This window comes from Amblyomma maculatum, chromosome 5, assembly GCF_055883805.1.
Source record: "Amblyomma maculatum isolate TAMU_Amacu chromosome 5, ASM5588380v1, whole genome shotgun sequence".
Taxonomy (NCBI): domain Eukaryota; kingdom Metazoa; phylum Arthropoda; class Arachnida; order Ixodida; family Ixodidae; genus Amblyomma; species Amblyomma maculatum.
The window spans coordinates 108,883,905-108,903,679 of record NC_139348.1 but is presented as its reverse complement, the minus strand read 5'-3'; the positions used below and the strand labels follow the sequence as shown (position 1 = coordinate 108,903,679).

At 43.1% G+C, this 19,775-nt stretch overlaps 1 protein-coding gene across 1 annotated transcript; it reads left to right on the top strand.

The window, feature by feature from the left end:
• The first annotated feature begins 92 nt into the window (after positions 1 to 92).
• SCCRO3 (defective in cullin neddylation 1 domain containing SCCRO3) lies at positions 93 to 19,775 on the top strand. Its single transcript, XM_084604085.1, has 3 exons — positions 93 to 250; positions 4,250 to 5,306; positions 14,279 to 19,775. The coding sequence occupies exon 2, from the start codon at positions 4,274 to 4,276 to the stop codon at positions 5,288 to 5,290; it is 1,017 nt and encodes a 338-aa protein (XP_084460211.1). The 5' UTR covers positions 93 to 250; positions 4,250 to 4,273; the 3' UTR covers positions 5,291 to 5,306; positions 14,279 to 19,775.

The following is a 19,775-nucleotide window of genomic DNA, read 5'->3' as shown; positions in this document are numbered from 1 at the left end:
ATTGCTTTATGCGTTGCCTTTTGCAGTGTGGTAAGTGGTAAGTTCGAAAACAAAACCCGCAGATAGGGGCGCTAGTTACCTTACAGCGTAAAGCACAACCAACTGTCAGCTGTCTGCTCGACCAAGCGAGTGCGAGTCGGTCGTTTTCTGTGTGCTTGTGTGTGGCGATGCTGGTGCCAGTTCTCGGGAGGTGAAAGACAAAAACTTCCCCCAAAAAAAGAAACGTCCGGAAGGCCTCGTTATGTGAAATGTAAGCTTTGTTCTACGGTCTGCTTTTCGTACCACGTGTTTCATTGTTGGAAAATAGACATCGCTGCGTTACCAGTCCGTACGGGCCCATCTACCGTACGCGTGAGGGTTGGCCGCCGTGTTGACCGACGGTCTGGGACACAAAAGAATGGTCGATTTGCTTGAGTTGCGCTGCAGTTGCGCGGTTCTTTGACCCAGCTGGACGCTACAGTGCGCATTGGGGGGCCTCCGCGTCGCCAGCCGACCCCGAAAAGTCCTTTCGCCAGCGAGCGGTGCGCTGTGCGAGCAGCGAAGCCATTTCGCCGTCGCAAAAAGCACGTTGCTTCCGAAAACAACGCAACCGGAGACAGACGTCATTTTCCATCGCAGGGCTCGGCAAGAGTTAAGCTGTCGTTTTTGCCTGCTGTTAGTTTCTCTTCCTTTAATTTCTTTTTCCTTTTTCACAAAATGGTCACGCTGTTTCGGGTGACTCATAACGTTTGCGAGCTTTGTGTCCGGCTGTTTTGAGCCACACATCCGTCATGTCTCGTTCGGCGAAGAGATGGGTCTCTCGGAGGATCTCGACCGCGTACTACTACTCACCTGTAGTACAGGTGCTTGCTAATTAAGCTGCATCTCGGTGAAGGCCGGAAGTACTGACAGTGCTACATGGGTTTGAGTATTTAGTTATCGTTGTGCTGTTTATTTTCTTCCGATTTGATTCAAGGTTTCGGGGCCTTCGTTTGTCGTGCATACACGCTCATTGTGCTTTCGGTGTTTGGCTCGATACAAGTACTGTCGGTAATTGCTCGTACCTAATGATATTTTCATTTTTCTGGTGATCTAAAACATCTTCAAGTTTTCGATTTGTTTCACTGGCGGCCCCTACGAATTTGCCGATCTGCAGTTTATGAACTTTGCTTTAGACGTTGTGCATTATGCTCGATGCAGATAAACCTACAATTGTTTTTACCGTGTGTTTAATGAAATCAAGCGCTGTGTTGTTCTTGCGTGCGAAGGTTAGATAGTTGACTCCTGGTAGTTCTGTACTTGTTTAGCACTCAGTGATTGTGCCTACCTTAGGAAGGTTAATACTGCACTCCTATAAAATAAAACACTGCTTCTTCAGCTTGATTCAAGCCATTTTAATGTGGTTTCTTTTACTCCACAGAATGTCACACATTAAAACGTTTGTGGAGATAATGTTGTAAGTATGTGTTTTGTGAGGACCTGGTGCTAAGGTGCGGCATTTTGCAAGAAAAAAAAAAAAAAAGGAATAATAAACATTAGTCAAGAGCACATCAAGACAGAAATCAATATCTGGTTGGAATTGCTCCCCTTTACTCTGGCTTAAAATAGTAGTTCGCTGTGTAATTTCAACAAAATTATGGTGATTGTATGGCTGCAGATAAACAAAGCCGAGGCACAGAAAAAATGTTGGTACCTCTAGATATATTTCAAAGGCATGGTGAAAGGTCCAGAAATTGTTGGAAATATGAAGTGTTTCGATTGCAATTTTTTTTTCCCTTCCATTCACAGGGAACATAAAAAAACAGTGAGATAAACTTGAATTAATTAACATTGTAGAAAGGCAACGCATGATTAACTACCCTACTTTACATTATGCGAAGGCATCGTTGTATAAAGTCTGCTTTGTTGGGACTACCCTACTTTACATTATGCGAAGGCATCATTGTATAAAGTCTGCTTTGTTGGGGCTTGTTTACATTGGTTCTTCGCTCAATCCAGTTCTGACAGCATTCCTTGGGCAACTGTCCATCACTGTAACACTCACTGTGACAACTGCTGACTCCGACGATTGTTGATGAGTGATGTTGCTTGTGCTGCATGTCTCAGCAGTTCCTGCTCTCTTATTTTTTGTTTCCTTAGTGGTACAGGCTTTATGCAAAGCTGGCTCGGTGAATTGCATAGCTGATTTATGATGCTAGCCACACAAACGGTTTACTGGTAGTTGGCGTTTCTAAGTTAGTGCTTAACTGTTGTCTAGATGCTTTGTTGTGTAATATGAAATACTATTTGTTTTTCATTGTTTCTTTTTTTTTTCATTTCTTCTGGTTCGTCTTTGTCTACTGTCTTTTTGCTGTTGCGAAATGGGAAGGAGTGAGCCTCCTTTATAAAGTGCTCGAGAAAAACGGGAAGTGTTACCTGCGCAAGTGCTTAATGTCGTATAAAGTTTGACGCATCTCATGTTATTGGGCAGTAGATTTTTCAGAGAAAAAAAGAAAACTGACTTTTGCATTTTTCCCCAACTTTTGGCCAGCATTCTGTGTTTTCTTTTTTACCTAAGGAACTCTTAATGCTTGTGAACTAGTTTCTCAGAATAACCAGTTTGTGTGTGGGTTTGTTTTGTAGAAGCAGTGCTTATCCCTCTTTCAAGATATGAATGAAAAACATATCTGACATATATGATTATAGGCTTTATGTATTGGCTCTTAATGTCAGTGGTTGTGAACACAAAACTTTTTGGTTTCCTTACCGAATTCCTATGTTTGATCATATCTTACGAGGGTGTTTTCATTTGAAGAAATCTGTTCGGCTGCTTCAGTGGCTGACATGCGCAGTGGGATTGTCTGCAGACATCATTGCAGAAATAGAATTAGAGGAATGAACACGTGCATATGAACTTTATTTTAGATATAAGATTAAGTTGCCAAGAACCACATTTCACTCGCTAATCAATGAAGGTGGCTTTCTATAATCTTTCTATTGAAAAGCTTTCTCCCTCTTCAGGCTTTCTTTGTTTTCATGAAGGAGTGCAGTGAATTCATTTGACTAATTTTCATTGCTGTCTTCACACCATATCTGCAGCTCTGGTGCAGTTGTGCACAATTCGAGATTGCTGGAAGCAAAATGGGAAGTGGCATAATGTAGAATTATGCATATTCTTCATGTTGCCCTAGTCTTTTTGTGTAGGGCTTTCTTTTTGTTTCTATGTAAGTGAGTTTTGAAGCTTGAACACTTTTATTGGATTCATTCATCCAGAGCGAAGGCATGTGAAGTTGGCTGTCGCGGCAGTAGCGGTGAATTGCATTTGCCCCCTCACATGCGCTACCAAAAATCACTGCTCCAGTGTTTTGCCCCATCAGACATATTTACCATTTCAGTATGGCATAATGTATGAAATATTCTGATTTCAGTACTTTCATTTCGGGCTGAGACTGCTGAACAGCAGGCAAAACATTCCAAGCAAACAGTGAATATAAACTGTATACTTGATTTTCATTGCAGGACCCTTTAAGGGCAATGAGAAACTTCCATTGTTCTTTATACTATTCAGGCATTGTGTAGCATATGCTGTGTAGTAGCTTTGCTAAGTGCACATTTCTGTATCAACTGGTGAAAGTGGTTATTGCAATGCTTTACACGGTCTCGGTAGAAATTATTTTCACAGCCCAAACCACTCCGGGTGTCGTGCCATGCTGGTGGGCCACCCTTAAACTTGGGTATGGTATGACTCTCTAGTGAGCCACTATCGAAGCTTGCCTTTTAAACTGCTAACAGATGGCAGTAGCAACCTGGCACGTGGGCTTTCTGCTTGGGCTTTCCCTCGGCTTCATTGCTTGACTTGGCATTTGTGGATGGCCCAGGCGTGACTCACTATGCAGTGAACGTGTTATATAGTAACTACACATACAATTAGGTCCTCTCACTAAGTACACAGAAGGCAGCTTTTGTATGTGCATGTCTGACTCTTTGGCCCGAAGAATGCAGATGATCTTGAACACATGTATCGCAGGATTGAGAACACAGCCAGCTTTTAATAGCTCAAACTTGGAGGGGACCAAAAATTTGTTAAGATTAAGGGAAGGCCTTAATCATTCCGTATAAACTGCTAATGAATTGAATCTGAATTAGCGATTCTGCTGTACATGTCATAACTCAAGTCCAATTTACGATGTGGCCAACCCTAGTAGCTAAAGTGCCTTCTTTGTTGGGAACTTGTGACCATGTTTCTTTGCTTTGCCATCACTGAGAGCTTTTCGTCTTTGCTGTGGTGCAGCACCATGGTATGTGAGCCAAGCTCATGGGGAACGCGCTGTGCTGCTGCCTTGGCCAGGACCCGGCGACCGGCGAACACCCTCTGAAGTTCCTTGACCCAGCGTGCTCCAAAGGCGGAACCACGGGTGTCACCAACAGCCAGGCCGCCGCGGGCTCGGCTCAGTCCGGTCCGGGCGGCGCTGCAACCCCCACGGGTGGCGGTGGAGGCCTAACCACGGTCACCAGCACGCCAGCAACCACACCCACTGGTGTCGCTGGACTCCTGACCAACTCGTCGGCTGCAGCCACTTCAGAGTCCAACGTATCCACTGCGACTGTGCCTGCGGTGCCACGGACCAGTATTGGTGAACGCTTCATGTTCTACCCGCGCCGGGATACAGGGCGCCGTGGTCCGTTTGAGCCGCGGCACTCGGAGGCACGAGCCGTAGCCCTTTTTGAGAAGTATAGAGACTCCGAAGAAGACGCGGTCCTCGCCGAGGGCATTGTGCGCCTCTGTGATGACCTAGGTGTCAGGCCTGAGGAGTTCCGCGTGCTCCTCCTTGCATGGAAGTTTGGCGCGCAGCAGATGTGCCGCTTCACCCGGGATGAATTCCTTGGTGGCTGCCGCGCTTTGCGTGCTGACTCGGTCTCGGCGATCCAGGCACGGTTCCCGGAGCTTGTCTTGGAGGCTCGCGAGCCCACTCGGTTTCGCGACCTGTACCGCTTCACATTCCGATTTGGGCTTGAGACAGGGCAGCGCACATTACCAACGGACATGGCGGCCCAGCTGTGGCGGCTCGTGTTCTCCCTGGAGCCGCCACCGGTGCTGGAGCGCTGGCTCGCGTTCCTTGAGAGCCACCCAGAGGTGCGCGGCATCACGAGCGATACGTGGAACATGTTCTTGCACTTTGCGGAGACGGCGGGCCGCGACCTTAGCACCTATGACGACTCGGAGGCATGGCCCAGCCTCTTTGATGACTTTGTGGAGTATGAGAACGATCAGACGAACCAGAATGTGCTCCACCAGGTGAACAAGGGCGACAGTGATGTGAAGGCAGAGTGACAGCACATTGCTGAAGGTAAGTGTCACGCTGTGAGCATCGGCAGGAGTTCTGGCTTGTCTGCAGTGGTCATTCGTGCTTTGGAAAATTAATTGCTTAATTGGGGTCAGTGCATATACCTTAGAGCGCTGCAGTAATGGCAGATACAAAGCTGACACGAACAAGCAGGTGAATAACTCTGAAGCCTTATTCAGGGTCAAGTTTTAGAAGTCTCCTTACCTCAGTGCCTTAAGAGTAGGCACCCTCCTCTGGCAAATATTTAAATACTGCTCTCTAAGCACTTCTTATTTTGGGAATATTTAAGAGAATGACTGAAGGAAGGCACACCACCCAGTGGAAGCCGAGCTTAAACATCCGAAATCAAACTGAAGGCCCTGACTTGGGTCCTCAGCCAAGAATTTAACATTTCATTTCTGCCAGTTTGCAGACTAACTAGCACCAGTCACACATCATACTGCGAGCATAAGTGGCTGTAATTTTTGCCGCACGAGTGTTAGTACACCCATGACGGAAAAAAAAAAGAAAATATTCGGTGTACATCACCAGCATTGGCAACCATTAGAAGTCTCACAATCTTGGAAAATCATGCACGCCTCTGACAGGTGGTTGGGGGCATGACTATGCACTGACCGGCTCGGCGTGTTGTGTGACGTTACGAGACCAGAAGCCATGGTTCAGCTGCATAGAGCTGGCAACTCTGGCAGCTTCTTTCACATAGAAGGATATAGAATCAAGCCCAGTGGGACCCTGGTATTCAGAGTCATACAGACAATTCCTAAGACTTGCAGGCACGATCATATGGTTTGGTTAAAAGAGGCCTTTAAATCGGTGTCGGGTGGCCTTTCACATATTTTGGCAAGAGGCGCTGTGGCCTTGTTGCTACACTGATACAGTGTCTACTCAACTCATGCACACCTTATTGGCGTTGCGTGCCACTTTAGTCACTTGCGACACACCTAAGAGGAAAGACTAGGTCAGCTAGTTCACTGGCGCATGTGGCAGCCAGCGAGAAGGAAGCAGCTATACTAACGTGGTGGAGCGAATCGCCTTTGCAGGCTGAAGTGTTCGAAACTGAGTTTGCCTTGGAAGTTGGGTGCTGTGCAGGGGGACACGTGTCGTGTACCCGTATCCTCAGGTGATCTGTTTCGGGCCAACCACCTCCAGCAGCATAGTGTGACACCCTAGCCGCTATGGCACGTGTCACCTTCCAGCCTCCTCTCTCTCATCTTCCTTTCAGAAAATGTGGGTAGAGGCATTTCCCCATTTCCCTCCCCACTTTGCCATCAGCCAACCTACCATAAAATTCTGAGCAAGTGCCCTCGACCATGCTTGAGCATGTCATTGTTAATTTCACATTACCACGCGGCTCTGAGAATGTGTCTGCATAACCTAGAAGCAGTGTGTCAGAATATAGATGCAAGGGTCCCGTTGGGTTCGATTCCCATCTCGAATGTACTGCCCAGTTTGGCAGCTTCTGCAAATTCAGCCGTAACAGGTGGTCTCGTGACGTCACGCAAACAGCTAACCTGTCAATGCCCTGCGTTGTCACCTGCCAACTGCCACCTGCCAGAGGAATGTTCGTGAGGAGGACGGAACAGGCAAGCACTCGGACATGTCAGCTTCGAGCCATGTGTTCCATGTCGAGACATGCACATGGCTTTTGTGCTGTCCTCAGTGCATGGTGCCAGCTATCCTTGTAATAGGACTAGCAGTGCTTTTGCAATAAATTTTATTGCTATATCATCAGTACCCAGTACGTGGCCTGTACCTAGCAAGAAAAATTGAGGGTTTAAATTTAATGAAGAAAGGCTGGCGAATCTAATGAAGTTTACTATTGTAGGAACAAGTTGTGCACATAAAGACGCACACAGAAAAAAACACAAGGTAGACGGAATGTGTTTTTACCTGTGTTTACCCTTCTGTGCGCAACTGGTTCCTACAACAGCATGCACCAACTCACCCAACAAAAAGTCCTTCTAAACTAATGAAGTTGAGGAGGGAGCGATAATGTGTCCCCCTGATTCCAAGCTCATCACAGTAGCTTTATTTGAAGAACACATTGTATACGCTTGATGAAAGCTTAGTGAAAGCGACAATTATTCGCGTTTTCGTCATGTGCCTTGTTTTGAGCACACTGTTTGGAGTGTTGAGACATTGCTACCGGATCGTTAAGTGCCTTCGCGGTCTTTTTGCAATGCGGCACAGTAGCAGTGGTGCCTCTCTGCAAACTTGCCTTACTGTGGTTTGAGGACGCTACCGCGTTGACTGTGGACTATGCGGTGGAGAGTCCTTAAAATGCATAGTTCATCATACTTGAAGGGGGCGGAAGCATGTGGTAGCAATTAGAGGCTATTGATTCACACAACAGTGTCTGAAGCTAGAAGGGCGGTGCTGCCTGACACCTATATAACTCTAGTGGCATCGGACGTTTATTAGTTTCGACATAAGCAGCTTGAACCTGTTAATTCAGACGAAGGGTCACGACGAGGCCCGACTCGCAAAGCAACCAGCGATTGTCCAAGCAGACAGACCTCTCTGAACCTGAATTGCATGAAATAGTAGTTCCCGCACCCCTCATGCGTATGCGCTTCGACAAGCACGATGACGATTGGAACTCGCCCATTGCCGAAATATAGCCCAGCAACGTCATTCATTTCACTTCTGCCACCTCACGCACGTATCAGTTAGTCGCACTGTTTTGGACACTGCTTTGCTTGTCACTGGTCTTTTAGTTTTATTTGGGGACAAAGTCACGTCGCCCTAGCGCCTGCACATATTTCTCTTCTACATCCGTGTGTTTCCTTCGCTCTTTGAGTACACTAAAATGTCGTGTTTTGAGGATGGTTCACTGCAATTATCAATGCTCGAATGCATTGCAAAAAAGCAATGGGGCTGTTTGTGAAAAGATACGATTGCTACTGCGCCACATTGTGAAAAGATCCATGAAGGCTCTTATGATTTCTCGCCAGTGTGTGTGAAGCGAAGCACCTGACAAAGGAGCTAAATATCGCCGTCGCTTAGTTTTCACCTTGTGTATAGACAGCAATATTTCAGGCATTCTTTACTGTTGATTCAAGAATCTTTTGGTAGCCTTTTAGGGGCATTCAGTAATTTGAACTTTTGGATAATTTGTACATTTTTTCTTGCTCCTTTGAGGCCTAATTAGTGGTATGTTACTGCGGTGCACGCAAAACATTTGACAGAACTGTGAAAAATTATTGTTGGTACATAATTTTCTTTCTAAGAAGTGTTTTGCCCAGATTCTCATAGGGTAAATTTTACTTTCACGAGGGGAGCCATCTGTTAATTCGACATTCAAATTATTACCTTTTTTTTTTTCACTCGAAGTTCAAATTAATGGGGGTTTGCTATGTGGCACAGAGACAGACTCTGCACAGAGGAATTACAGATTGTTCACAAGGGCACATCCAAAGTGTTCTTCGAAACAGTTCAACGCATGAAAAATAATTTTTCGAGAGAAATCTTGCAACAACACTAAACTGTACGAGAGAGACAAATAAGGAAACGCAAATTGCTCACCAAGTGATGCGACAGACTAACAGTTGGAGGACCACAAAAATGGACATTCCAGAAGCTGGTGCACACTCCCGCACTGGTTACTGGCTAGCAGAAGGAGGCTTGACCCCGCGAGTCTTGCAGTAGTGCTTGCTTCAAAGCAACCCGGCTATGGCACAAGGCAGCTGCTGATTCCAAGTCACTTTTTTATAGAGATGTTAGTTACTTTTTACTGAGGCAGGGGCGCGCACGCATGCATATACGCATGCACGCACACGCACACACGCACCCACACACACACACACTTTCACTACACAAACACTCACCATCTAGCGTGGGTGCATATCACCACTGGTCAGCTGCAGACGATTAACCCCACTGCTGCTTTCATGCAAAGCTGAAAAGGCATCCCATAGACGAGTGCACACGCGTACATCACAGATACACTCACTCTCTCTCTCTTTCTGCCAGTCATTGGTGAATTTTTTTCTCCGATGTTCTCATACTCAAAACAGCGTGGTCTGGCGAGCCTTTGTTTGCGCCCACCAGTTTCTTCAGTGTGTGCCAATTTTCGCGGCAGAATGGCTCGTACCCAACGCATGGCTTGCACCTAGTATACATGTTTGCACCTAGTACCCTCTCAGCACCCAATGATTAGACATAACATGGGAGAGACCTGACCCTACAGTGGAAATAACTGGTCTTTTGGTGATAACTCGGGAGTTGTACCACAGCTTTCTCTGTACCACAGCTTGAAAAATTGGGATTCTTATTCTCAAGCTTGCTTGTTACTTTCACAAAAAATTTAAATGCAGCTTGAAATCTTTCCGTGTATGTGGTGTTGAGAGCACATAGGTCGATAAAGCTTCAAATCATGATTTGGACTTTCTTAATATGTGTGCCCCAAGTAGTAATCTTCGTTAATTCTAGTATGCAGTTCATGGGCTGACATGCTTAATGTTAAAATCTTAAGCTTTTGCATGCTTGTGTAGGTGCGGACGGTGCAGTTTTTGTTTACTCGTTTTTTTTTTAAGCATTATAGACTGAAAGGCTACAATGGGATTCTTTGTACCAGGTGAGGTAAGCACAAAGGGTGTGGGTTAGGTTCTGAGTGTAGAAAGTCTTAAAAAAAAAGCTGTCTTTTTCTAGACAATGGAGCTTGTGGTCTGTATGCTTGAATCGGTAGTACTTATGCAGAGGAGGTGTAAGCCATACCACAATGCAGCGTTTCTGCACCTGTGTCCTTGCTTTGTCCGACATAATAGACCAATTCCACCGGCCAGTTTCACGACACCACCGCTGTCGCGGTGCATGCTGGTACATGTAGTCAACCGGCCGCTCCAGCCACCCGGACAGCCTGCGTGCCATGTTTCCGAACAATTTTTAGTTCATGTTTATGCCGGAGTGCATTGGAAAAATTCACCTGTCTCCTTCCTGGGCAATATAACAGCACATATCACATATATTACTCTAGTTTTATGTATTTATACAATAGCTTATACAGCTCATTCGCCCAAAAAGCCGTTGCCGTTGTAGTAGTTGTTGGCACCACATGTCGGAAACAAGGAGGGTTGCCTAAAAAACCGTATCATGGTAATTTGCCCTTCCACTGATGGGTGTTTCATGGGCAATGATGAGCTAATGGTATAAATGTGATTAGTCGATTAAATAAGAAAATAAAAAAAAAGGAAAATGGGTGGTTCAATACCAAAACGCTCAGAAAGAAAAGACAATTTGATGATGCTAACTTAGAAAGTTTAGTGTAATTTGCCACTTAATTAGTTGAAATAATTGAAAAATGAAAACTTGTGTGTCCTATTATTTGAATGAAAAGCCAAGGCTAGTGGTGCGCTTTATGAAAGTTTAGAATGCGTAATTAAATTGCGAAAAAAACCTAGAAAAATGGGGCCTCAAAGGTGTCAAAATTAATTATACATTAAAGCTAATGCTTGATCATGTGAATTAAGAAAATTCAGTGTGTAATTGATTCAATAATCTTTTTATGAATTGAAAAAGTGAAAATTTAAAAAACATGGTTCAAAGCTTCTAAAATACTGAAGCCGAAAAAGCCAATGCTTGCCGACTTTAAGGAAGAAAATTTGAGTGTAATTTATCAATTAAGTAATTGAAATATTTAAAAAACGAAAAATTAGAAAAAGGGGGTTGAAAGGTGTCAAAATGCTTGGAATAAAAAGTCACTGTGTGATGATAGTAATTAAGAAATTTTAAAATGTGTAATTGGTTAATTACCTGAAATAATTGAAAAAAGAAATCCAAAAAAAGGGGTTCAAGGTGTCAGAATGCCCGGGATGAAAAGTCAGTTCTAGAGTGCTAGATAAGAAAATTGAGAGTAAGTAATTGATCAAAAAATTAATTGAATTGGAAATCTTGAAAGGCAGTTTAAAGGTGTCAAAATCAGTCTAACATCGTTAAATGCACTTTTTCATTTCATACAATCATTGAAATATTTAGTTGGCCACTTATATGCTTTTTTTCATTATCGTCCTCAGAGCATTTACCTTTCGTTTTGTGTGTTTGACCCATGTTCATAATTTTTCAGTTTTTCTTTTATTTCGAATAAATAATTTGTCTGTTTCCCTCTCTAAATTTTCTTGATTAGTATATCAACCACTGATTTTTTGTTCTATGCGATTTAGCACTTTTCAACCTCATTTTTTTCCTTTTTGTTATTTTATCAGATACTTTAATTTCTTTTATTAGATCATCAAGCATTGACTTTTCATTGTGATTATTTTGACACCTTTGAAACCCCTCTTTCCAATTTCTCATTTTTTTCAATTAGTTCACTTAAATCTCTATTAGCATCATCATGCATCTACTCTTAATTCTGAGCATTTTGACACCGTTCAACCCCCTCCCTCTATCTAGTTCATTCATTTTTCTTTAATTCATAAATTACAATTTATACATCTCGTCATTCATTGCCTTTCACGCATCAATCAACCATCAGTCACCAGAACCATAAATTACCATGATACAGTTTTTTGTACACAGCCCTCGACTATTTCCGACAAGCCCTTCACAACTGAACGAGACTACTGGTTAAAAAAAACAAAAACAAATTTAAGGCCCCTAGAATGCTTGCTTGGCATCTAACAGTCGCTGTAAATTTGCTAAATAATGACAACAAATTTTTCTCTGCAGTGAGGTATGGGAAATGTGCGTTGAGTTCCTATGGAGCGGAGAGTGCAGTCGCATGCGCATGCGCTGACCAGCCGACTACAACAAACATGGCGGTGGTGCAACTTCCGGAAAACCGACGCATGCGCAGATTGGTCGGTGGGATTGGTCTATTTTTATTTGCTTTGCTCCTGCAAATAGTACTGCCTCTGCACAGGTGTCAATGCGCACAGGGTCTCCTGTGCCTTTTCTACGGGAACTTAAGCCTGGAAACCGCAGCCCTTTTGGTTCAGTAGAACCAATCCTGCTATAGTAAACTATGATATAATAACTGCTTGGATATAGTAAAGTGAAACTGAAGTCCCAGTTCATCTTCCATTGATGACCCCACATTTTGTCCTTTTTATAGTAAATGCATTTTTTTCACAAAAATCGGCTATAGTCAGGTGTAGTGACTTCCTTATCACAAAATGACATCGCCACACGCACGCTGCCTAGCATTGTGAGGCAAATTTTCCTTAATGAAAAAGAAAAAAATAGTTTTTAAGCTGGCTTTACCACAAGGCTGAGCAATTTGGAGGAGAAGCTAACTTTACATAAGCCTTGGAGTCGTGAGGGAAAGCAAGTGGCATGTATGAAAAAACAAAAGCAGAGCTGGCTACAAATGTGGAAAGAAGTTGGCGCGGTCCATTCAGAAAATAAAAGGGCTGAAAAGTGCAGTGAGAAGTAGGGAAGGAATGCAACAGCTGAACATTCGCAGCACTGTGCAGTGAGGCAGCGGTGGCAAGAAGTGGAGGTGCGGTGTGTGCATCTTTGCCACGCTTGGCTGTCGTGCGTATTTGTGATCTGTATCCTCCTAAGTGACAGAAACAGCACAAGACGACAGTGTTCATGCAGGGCTTTGGCTTTCACAGGAAAACAAACTATTGTATTCGTAGTTGCATTACATTCATGCTAAAGAGCAAAAGATGTAAGATGTAAGCAAAAAAATCTAACTGAAAAAAAAAATTGCACCAAGAGACAGTAAGAGAGCAGTGAACAGTATTTTAGCATGTTTTTTTTTCTCCATAAAGCAACAAGACATGATTAGTAAGTATTCATTTAATTGACAGACAGCATCTTCAGGGCCATGTTTTTCTTCATCAGCTGGTATAGTAAAGACCTTAACATAGTAAAGGTTTCTGCTGATCCGAGGAATTTTTCTACTGTGTACAAGTACATTCTGCATGCGCATATTTTTGCTTGGCGATTGTCAACAGTTTCTGTTGACTGGTTTGGCTGCTGGTTAATTAATGAGTGTTATAAGGTGATTGTATAGCATACATTTAACTGGTTTGGTACAGCCATAACTGCTAATTATCTTTTCCCACTTCTTTGTACTTCAAGGTTCTTTGAAAATTCATCAGTTATTGTAAAAGAACGGCAAGAAAATAGGGTCACAGTGGTAGTCTTCTTTTATTCTGGGAAATCTGCTGGAACCTGCATTTGAAAGTTTGCAGTTTATCTGATTTCTTTTGTTGCATTCCTTGCATTATTTTTCATGGTTTGTAACGAAGCTGTTGCAATTCAAAGTTGTGGTGGTCGTATTTGGGGCTTGGCAGCCTTACAAAGCTGGGCTGTCTGTTTGACTGCCTACAATCTTTAAGTTGACAGGGGACATGGGCATGCTTGCATCTGGCCTCGGTGGAAATGAAACCGGTGCAGTCAAAATTCAATTCCATCATGTTAGGCTGAGCAGCCAAAAGCTAAAACCACTAAGCCTTGATGGTTGGTCAGGACTCCAGAATCCGGAAAAAAGAGCAGTACAGGATTGGCTGCTCAGTCACATCACGCAACGAGGCAGAAGCCAAGTCGTGACGTCCAGTGGCAAAGGCGCTAGGCATTTAAGCCGCCTTAGCATGAGAAATGATTCAAAGCCTTATGTCAGCAGATTGCCTGAGTGATGGATGAACAGATGAAAGCGCTGTTTTCTTAAAGAATCTGACACAGGTATAGTGCAGGATTTATTCTTTCTGTTTGCCCACACCATGGGTTTTTTCATAGACGACGAGCCCCGTGAACTTTGGGGCAGGGCAAGCGATGTCGTTGCTTGAGCTAAGGACAAAAATTTAGAAAATGGGATAAAATTTAAATTTAAATTTGGTTTCTAATTTACCTTAAAATTTAATTTTTCTTTAAGGGAACTGTAATGGTAATAGCATAGTGCTTTCCAAGCGCTTACATCCATCACCAAAAATTAGTTGCATCATAGTGTCTCGCAACATAGTCAAAGTTCATCTCAGAGAGGTATGGCATTGGGAGTGGTGGTCCAACAAGTGGTGCATGTCTCGCAGGGTTGTGACTCATCAAGAAGCTCCACAAGGGTCAAGGAAACGACTGCTCCGGCAGCTGACGCTGTCACTGTGTTCGGACTACAAGCCACATCGACAGGGCGGCTTCAACCCATTGAGGCAGTCGTAGATTGCTCGATTCTGCTCTAGCCGTGAACCTTGTCCCGTGATACTGGTTACACGCTGTGTTTGCGCAGTGACAGGGCCACGAAAACCACGCGGAACCTTGCACATGGAGCCGGTATGTTGAGATGTTCATAAAAAGGTTTCAGTTGTCAACGGCACGCAAGCAACTGTGTGAAGGAAGCTCGTCAGTATCAATCGACAAACTGTGGAATGGAGCGATGCTTTTTTTTTATCATGCGATTGCGCGCAACATGGTGTAATGGGGCATGTTTTCTTCATCCTCTCTTTTTTTGAGAAACTTCGGATAGGCGCAAAGTCTCCGGACCACACTCCGCATCAGGCGTTGGCTTACGCAGCACACCGGTCGGATGTGAAGTCATCGGACAAGCATGTGCCTTGAGAGCACGGAGAACTAGTCATGGCATCTGAGCTCTCCATTAGTTTCGAGGTTGGGCTTTACTGGTTACGTTTTGACGCTTCTTGGAAAACATCTTTTCGGATGCAGACCGCTGCAACCTGCAGATTCTTTTGCTGTGCACTTTAGGAGAAGGTGCTTTGAGAATGCGGCGAATGTGGTACTTTTTGGTTTTCTTTTTTGGCAGTTTCCTAATCTGTATCTTATCTGCTTTTGATAGGGCATCAGTGCTTGGTGCCTGTCGATCACAGGCTCAGTCAAGAGTGTTACAGTGATGACCTGTGGCGTGAAGCCAGTAGAGTGATCTGAGAAATTAGAAGATGCTGTAAGACACTTGTGAAAGTCTTCTTTATCCGCTGCAGTTTGAAAGCGAGGTTTGGTAACATCTGCAATATTGCTCGTTTAAATGTATAGCCGTTAACTTTTGGGTAAAACCTGAAATGTGTGCGATTTTCGCACGTCGAGGATACATTGTGCGTTTCCTACTATAAAGATGTCTCCAAGACAAATGTTTGATGGTGCAAAAAGTTGAAAATATATATTTTCTCAAGATGATCTGAGATGGGGGTTTCATCGAATTGTTGAGGATTTTTTTTTTTTTTTAATGCTTGGTTTCAATGGCATGGCCCTTCCTGGGGATAAATTTGATAATTGCCTGCATGAAGTGGGCCACCGAGCTGACACCTTGCTCACAATTCGCATCAGCCGCTAACCTAGCTAATGGCTCCTTGTTCAACAGCGTTCTGTTAAACTGTGTTTTGTTCCCAAAGTGGCACCTGGAGGTTTGAAAAGCATGATCTAGCATGCCTGGTAAGTAGGCAGGTCGTGTAAAAAACAAAAAACAAAAACACATTACATTGGGGATGTGCTGTAGTAAAAACATAATAACTAAGCCTAAAAAAATTATTTACCATACTTTCTGGTGTGTAAGATGCATCCAACGTATTTAGAGGCTTTTGCGCCACATCTGAGCTTCTTTAAACAGATTCAAACAGCTTTGAAGCTGTTTGTTCTGTGTCTAGTTCGAACTAAGGACGTTGCATAAAATTAAAAAATATATAAATATACAGGTTCGAAATTATGTAGGACTTAATGCTAAAAATTTTGAAAAAGAATACCATGCCTTATACACCGGGAAATGTGGTAGCTAAATATAATTTGATGCAATTTCAACATATAAAAATAAGAAAAAGAATACCTTTCGCACTGTGAGGCACAGCTGGTAGATATTTTGTTTTGATGTGCACAAAGAATTCCAAAAATGTCACGAGTTAGAAAAAAAACTTAATTTGTAATGATTTAGCACTCAAATCACAGTGCCCGTTTTGATGCTCAGAAATAAAATAAAAAAAGTGCAGCCCAGAAACAAGGGCTTTGCTTTCTGTGTGCTAGGTTTCACTTGTTGGAGGTTGTTGATGCATGCTTTGGCTTATAGAACAGAAAGTGAACAGTATGCTTGCAAAAATGCAGCTGTATCATTACTTTTGGCACAGGTGGACACAGCATGAAAGAGTGTGTTTAGTTTACGCTGGAAGGAGCAACTGAACTTTTTCCACTTGTGTCTGCATCAAAACCACATAGAGAGACAAAAACATCGCTGATAGTATGTAGAAATCATGTGAATAAATCTATTCCCGATCATTTTGTTTCAACTTACGCACGGTATGTGTTGGCAAGCCACGTACAGTCTATGTGCTTAAAGGGAGGGTAACTGCTTTATTTTTATTTTTGATGACATTTTTGTTGGTACTGATATTACATTCCTCAGAGTCCCTTCTTTGGTACCAGCGACCTTTTTCAAAATAATGAGCTAAAGTATTTTAGAGCAGCTTAAACCAGAAGGCCGAAACTGGGGTTCTACTAAACTATCACATCACAGTAGGCCAACCTATGAACTGTCTGAAGTGACCAAAAGCACGTTCAAAATTTCTCCCTTCAGCAATTGGAGAGCAAATATAAATGAATGCGCCAACTGTGATGTCATAGATACATGGATGCCTGTGATTGAGGTCACAAAATGGAAAATTTCAAAAATCAGTTGTATTTTAAGGAAAACACCGCTCTGCTGTGAAACTTGATGCTGAGGGCTAAAAGACTGCAAAGACCTCGCGATGAACGTTTTGCTAAAATCTGCATGGGTGGAAAAAAACACCGGGATTGTTCTTTAAACCTTTAGCTGTCATATATTATGAAAAAAAAAAAAATGCACCTCCAGTATCAAATTTTTTTAAACACTATGCGTTTAGCGCAGTACCCGTACGGCAAAAACAGTCCAAGGGTTAAAGCAGAAATCACTAATCAAGCAAGGTGCGTAAATAGCGTTCAGTTAAATCATTCCTTTGAAAACACGTGGATTTCTCAGCTTTCCACGTATGTGATGACTTATATACATTATTGATTTTTCAAAGCACCTTTGGGCAGGGTTGCCATTGCCCGATGTAATGTTTATTCGGTAGGAAACAAATATGGCCGTTCTACAAGTTAAACACTGCTCACAATACTATTGTGATGGATGAATTAACCAGCATTTCGATACTGAAGGCCTCTAATCTTGATGCAGTAGCATGGAAAATGCAAAGCAATATTATATTATCTTAAAGCCATTTCTTTTCTTAAATCGCTAAATGGTAGACACTTCGAAAATTGGTAGATGCAGGCATACAGCCCTTGGCAGAGGTATTGAGACCTCTAAACAATGTGATGAGGTGGTTGCGTTATCCGTGGAAGTCTTTTCCTTGTGAAGAGTAAGGACAGTTGAAAAACTAGTTTAAGGCAGGCTGGTTTGAACTGTTTCGCTTCTAGGTTATTTTTGTATTGTTTTTGTTATTTACTACTTGGTTGCTTTTGATATAGGACGTTGTTGACCTGCGAGCCATGGCTGAAGAGAAGAATTTATTTTGGACATTTCCAAAACTGAAGTATTTGCCTCGGAAAGAACTTTGTGCGAAGCTGTGAGCTCATTGATCTCCCTTTCAAGCTTTACTCGCATTGAAACAGCAAGGAGTATTGCTTAGTTTTGCTGTCTCTTTGACACTGCCCAATGTTGTACGCTTGCCATGTGTACGTTCTCTTTTTCTCCTTTTGTTGAAGCTTTTGCGCCTGTTTATTTGTTTTATTTCTCATGCCTCACCTTTTGTGCTTGCTTCATCGCTGTACTGCTGTTTAGACAGTGGTTTATCTCGTTGATTATATTTAATTAATATTTTACTGCCAGGCCATTTTCCAGCCATGTGCATTGGGATCTAGTCTTATGTTTATTAATTAAACTGTTTCACATGTGCAGGCTAATATTGAATGAAAAATGACTAATGTGTACGATGATTTGTGAGACATAAAAGATAGCTCAATGTGGTATCTTAGCATCAACAGTCTTGCGCTGTGCTTGCAGTAGGGATGGAAAAATGGCGCTTGTAAGAAACAAAGCTTAAGTAAGATGTGGTTTGATTTTGCTTGAGAAATATATTGACATAATGCAGATGAAAGGCAAGCTATGAAGCGTTCTTGGGAGAGCAACGAACACTCATGAACACTGTTCTCTAGAATGGGATTCTGCTGAACCAATTTTGTGAAAGCTTTGAAGGGCTGACAAATGTTTTTTTTTTTGCTTCAACCATTTTCGGCATCGTGAGCGCAAAGTCCTTCCAGCGGCATAAGGTTACTGTCACTAGTGGCATTAGCTTTAGCATACTAAATTATTCTGTTGCAGTTTCATCATAAAACGTTACTGTATCTGGGTGAACACGAGGTTTTTGTAGGACTATTCCGATTACTTTGATGATTCCTGTTCACAGCCACGAACATTCTGCGCGAGCCATCTGTCTGGTTCGTTATCAGTTAGCGCAGAACTTCCCTTCTCTGATCTGCAATCTAAGCTGTTGTCATGCTTCTGCTCACTACGCTTTTCAGATCGCTCTTGTAGCCGTCTACTGCATTGCTGTGCCTGCAGAATGGGAAAACCAATTCAGCCTTCATGTTTGAACACTGCTTCACTTGTCGGTACTTACATGGCTCCATCTTAGGCGACTGATGACACGGGTAGTTGCAGATCGCACTAGGTGGAAGAAATGACAAAGTGCGTTGCACAGAGGTTTATTCAGGTTACTTTCACAGTCGTGCTGCTACACTGGCCAATGATGTGGTCAGTGTTCGGACGTTGCACGTAGACCAATCCAGAGTACTAGAGCTGGGGCCTTCATGTTTTTTTTTCTTGTGGGCCTAGAATCATGAGCCAATCAGCTTGGTGTTTTGTGACAGTGCAGAGACGTGACATTCCTCATCATGCTTGTGTAGGGTGCGTAGGACTTTGCACGATGTGGAGCTGCAGGCACATCGAGGTGTGTAAATTAATGAATTGTGTGCGTGTGTATGTATATGTGCATGTTTAAGAGAGTGTCGGCCTCAATTTCAAGTTTCTGCGCTTTGCGGAGTGGCGTAGGAATGCAGGTGGAAGTGCTTTGCGCGAATTGTTCTTCTCACCATTAGAGGGAGACGAGGCTATGGCTGACACGGTCTTCCGGTTTTACTTTTTTCACAAGCTTGAATAGCACGTGCTGGTTTCAATGGCTCCTTCACGTTTTAAAAGTATTTTCTGTGGTTGCTGTCGTGTTTAACACATACAAGGCACAATGAGGTGGCCCGTGTAGACGTGAGTTCCTGTCTTATATTGAGGGCATGGGAAAAGGACTGGTCATCATATGAGAATGTCATGCTCTGTGCCCCATGAAGTGTTTAGTCGTTTGCTACTATGGAAAAACATTTGGGCGTTTGTGTTAGCCGTGACACCAGCTGTGCTTGCTTAACCTCTTTTGTACTCTCTGGCAGAGTGGCATGTCGTGTTTGCTATTGCTGTTGATATCTAGGAACGTGTGGCTATTTACAAGGTGTGTGTGCATCTTTGAGTGTGTGTGTATATGGGTGAGTGTGTGTGTAAGCTACCAATAAACTATTTTCTACGAAAAA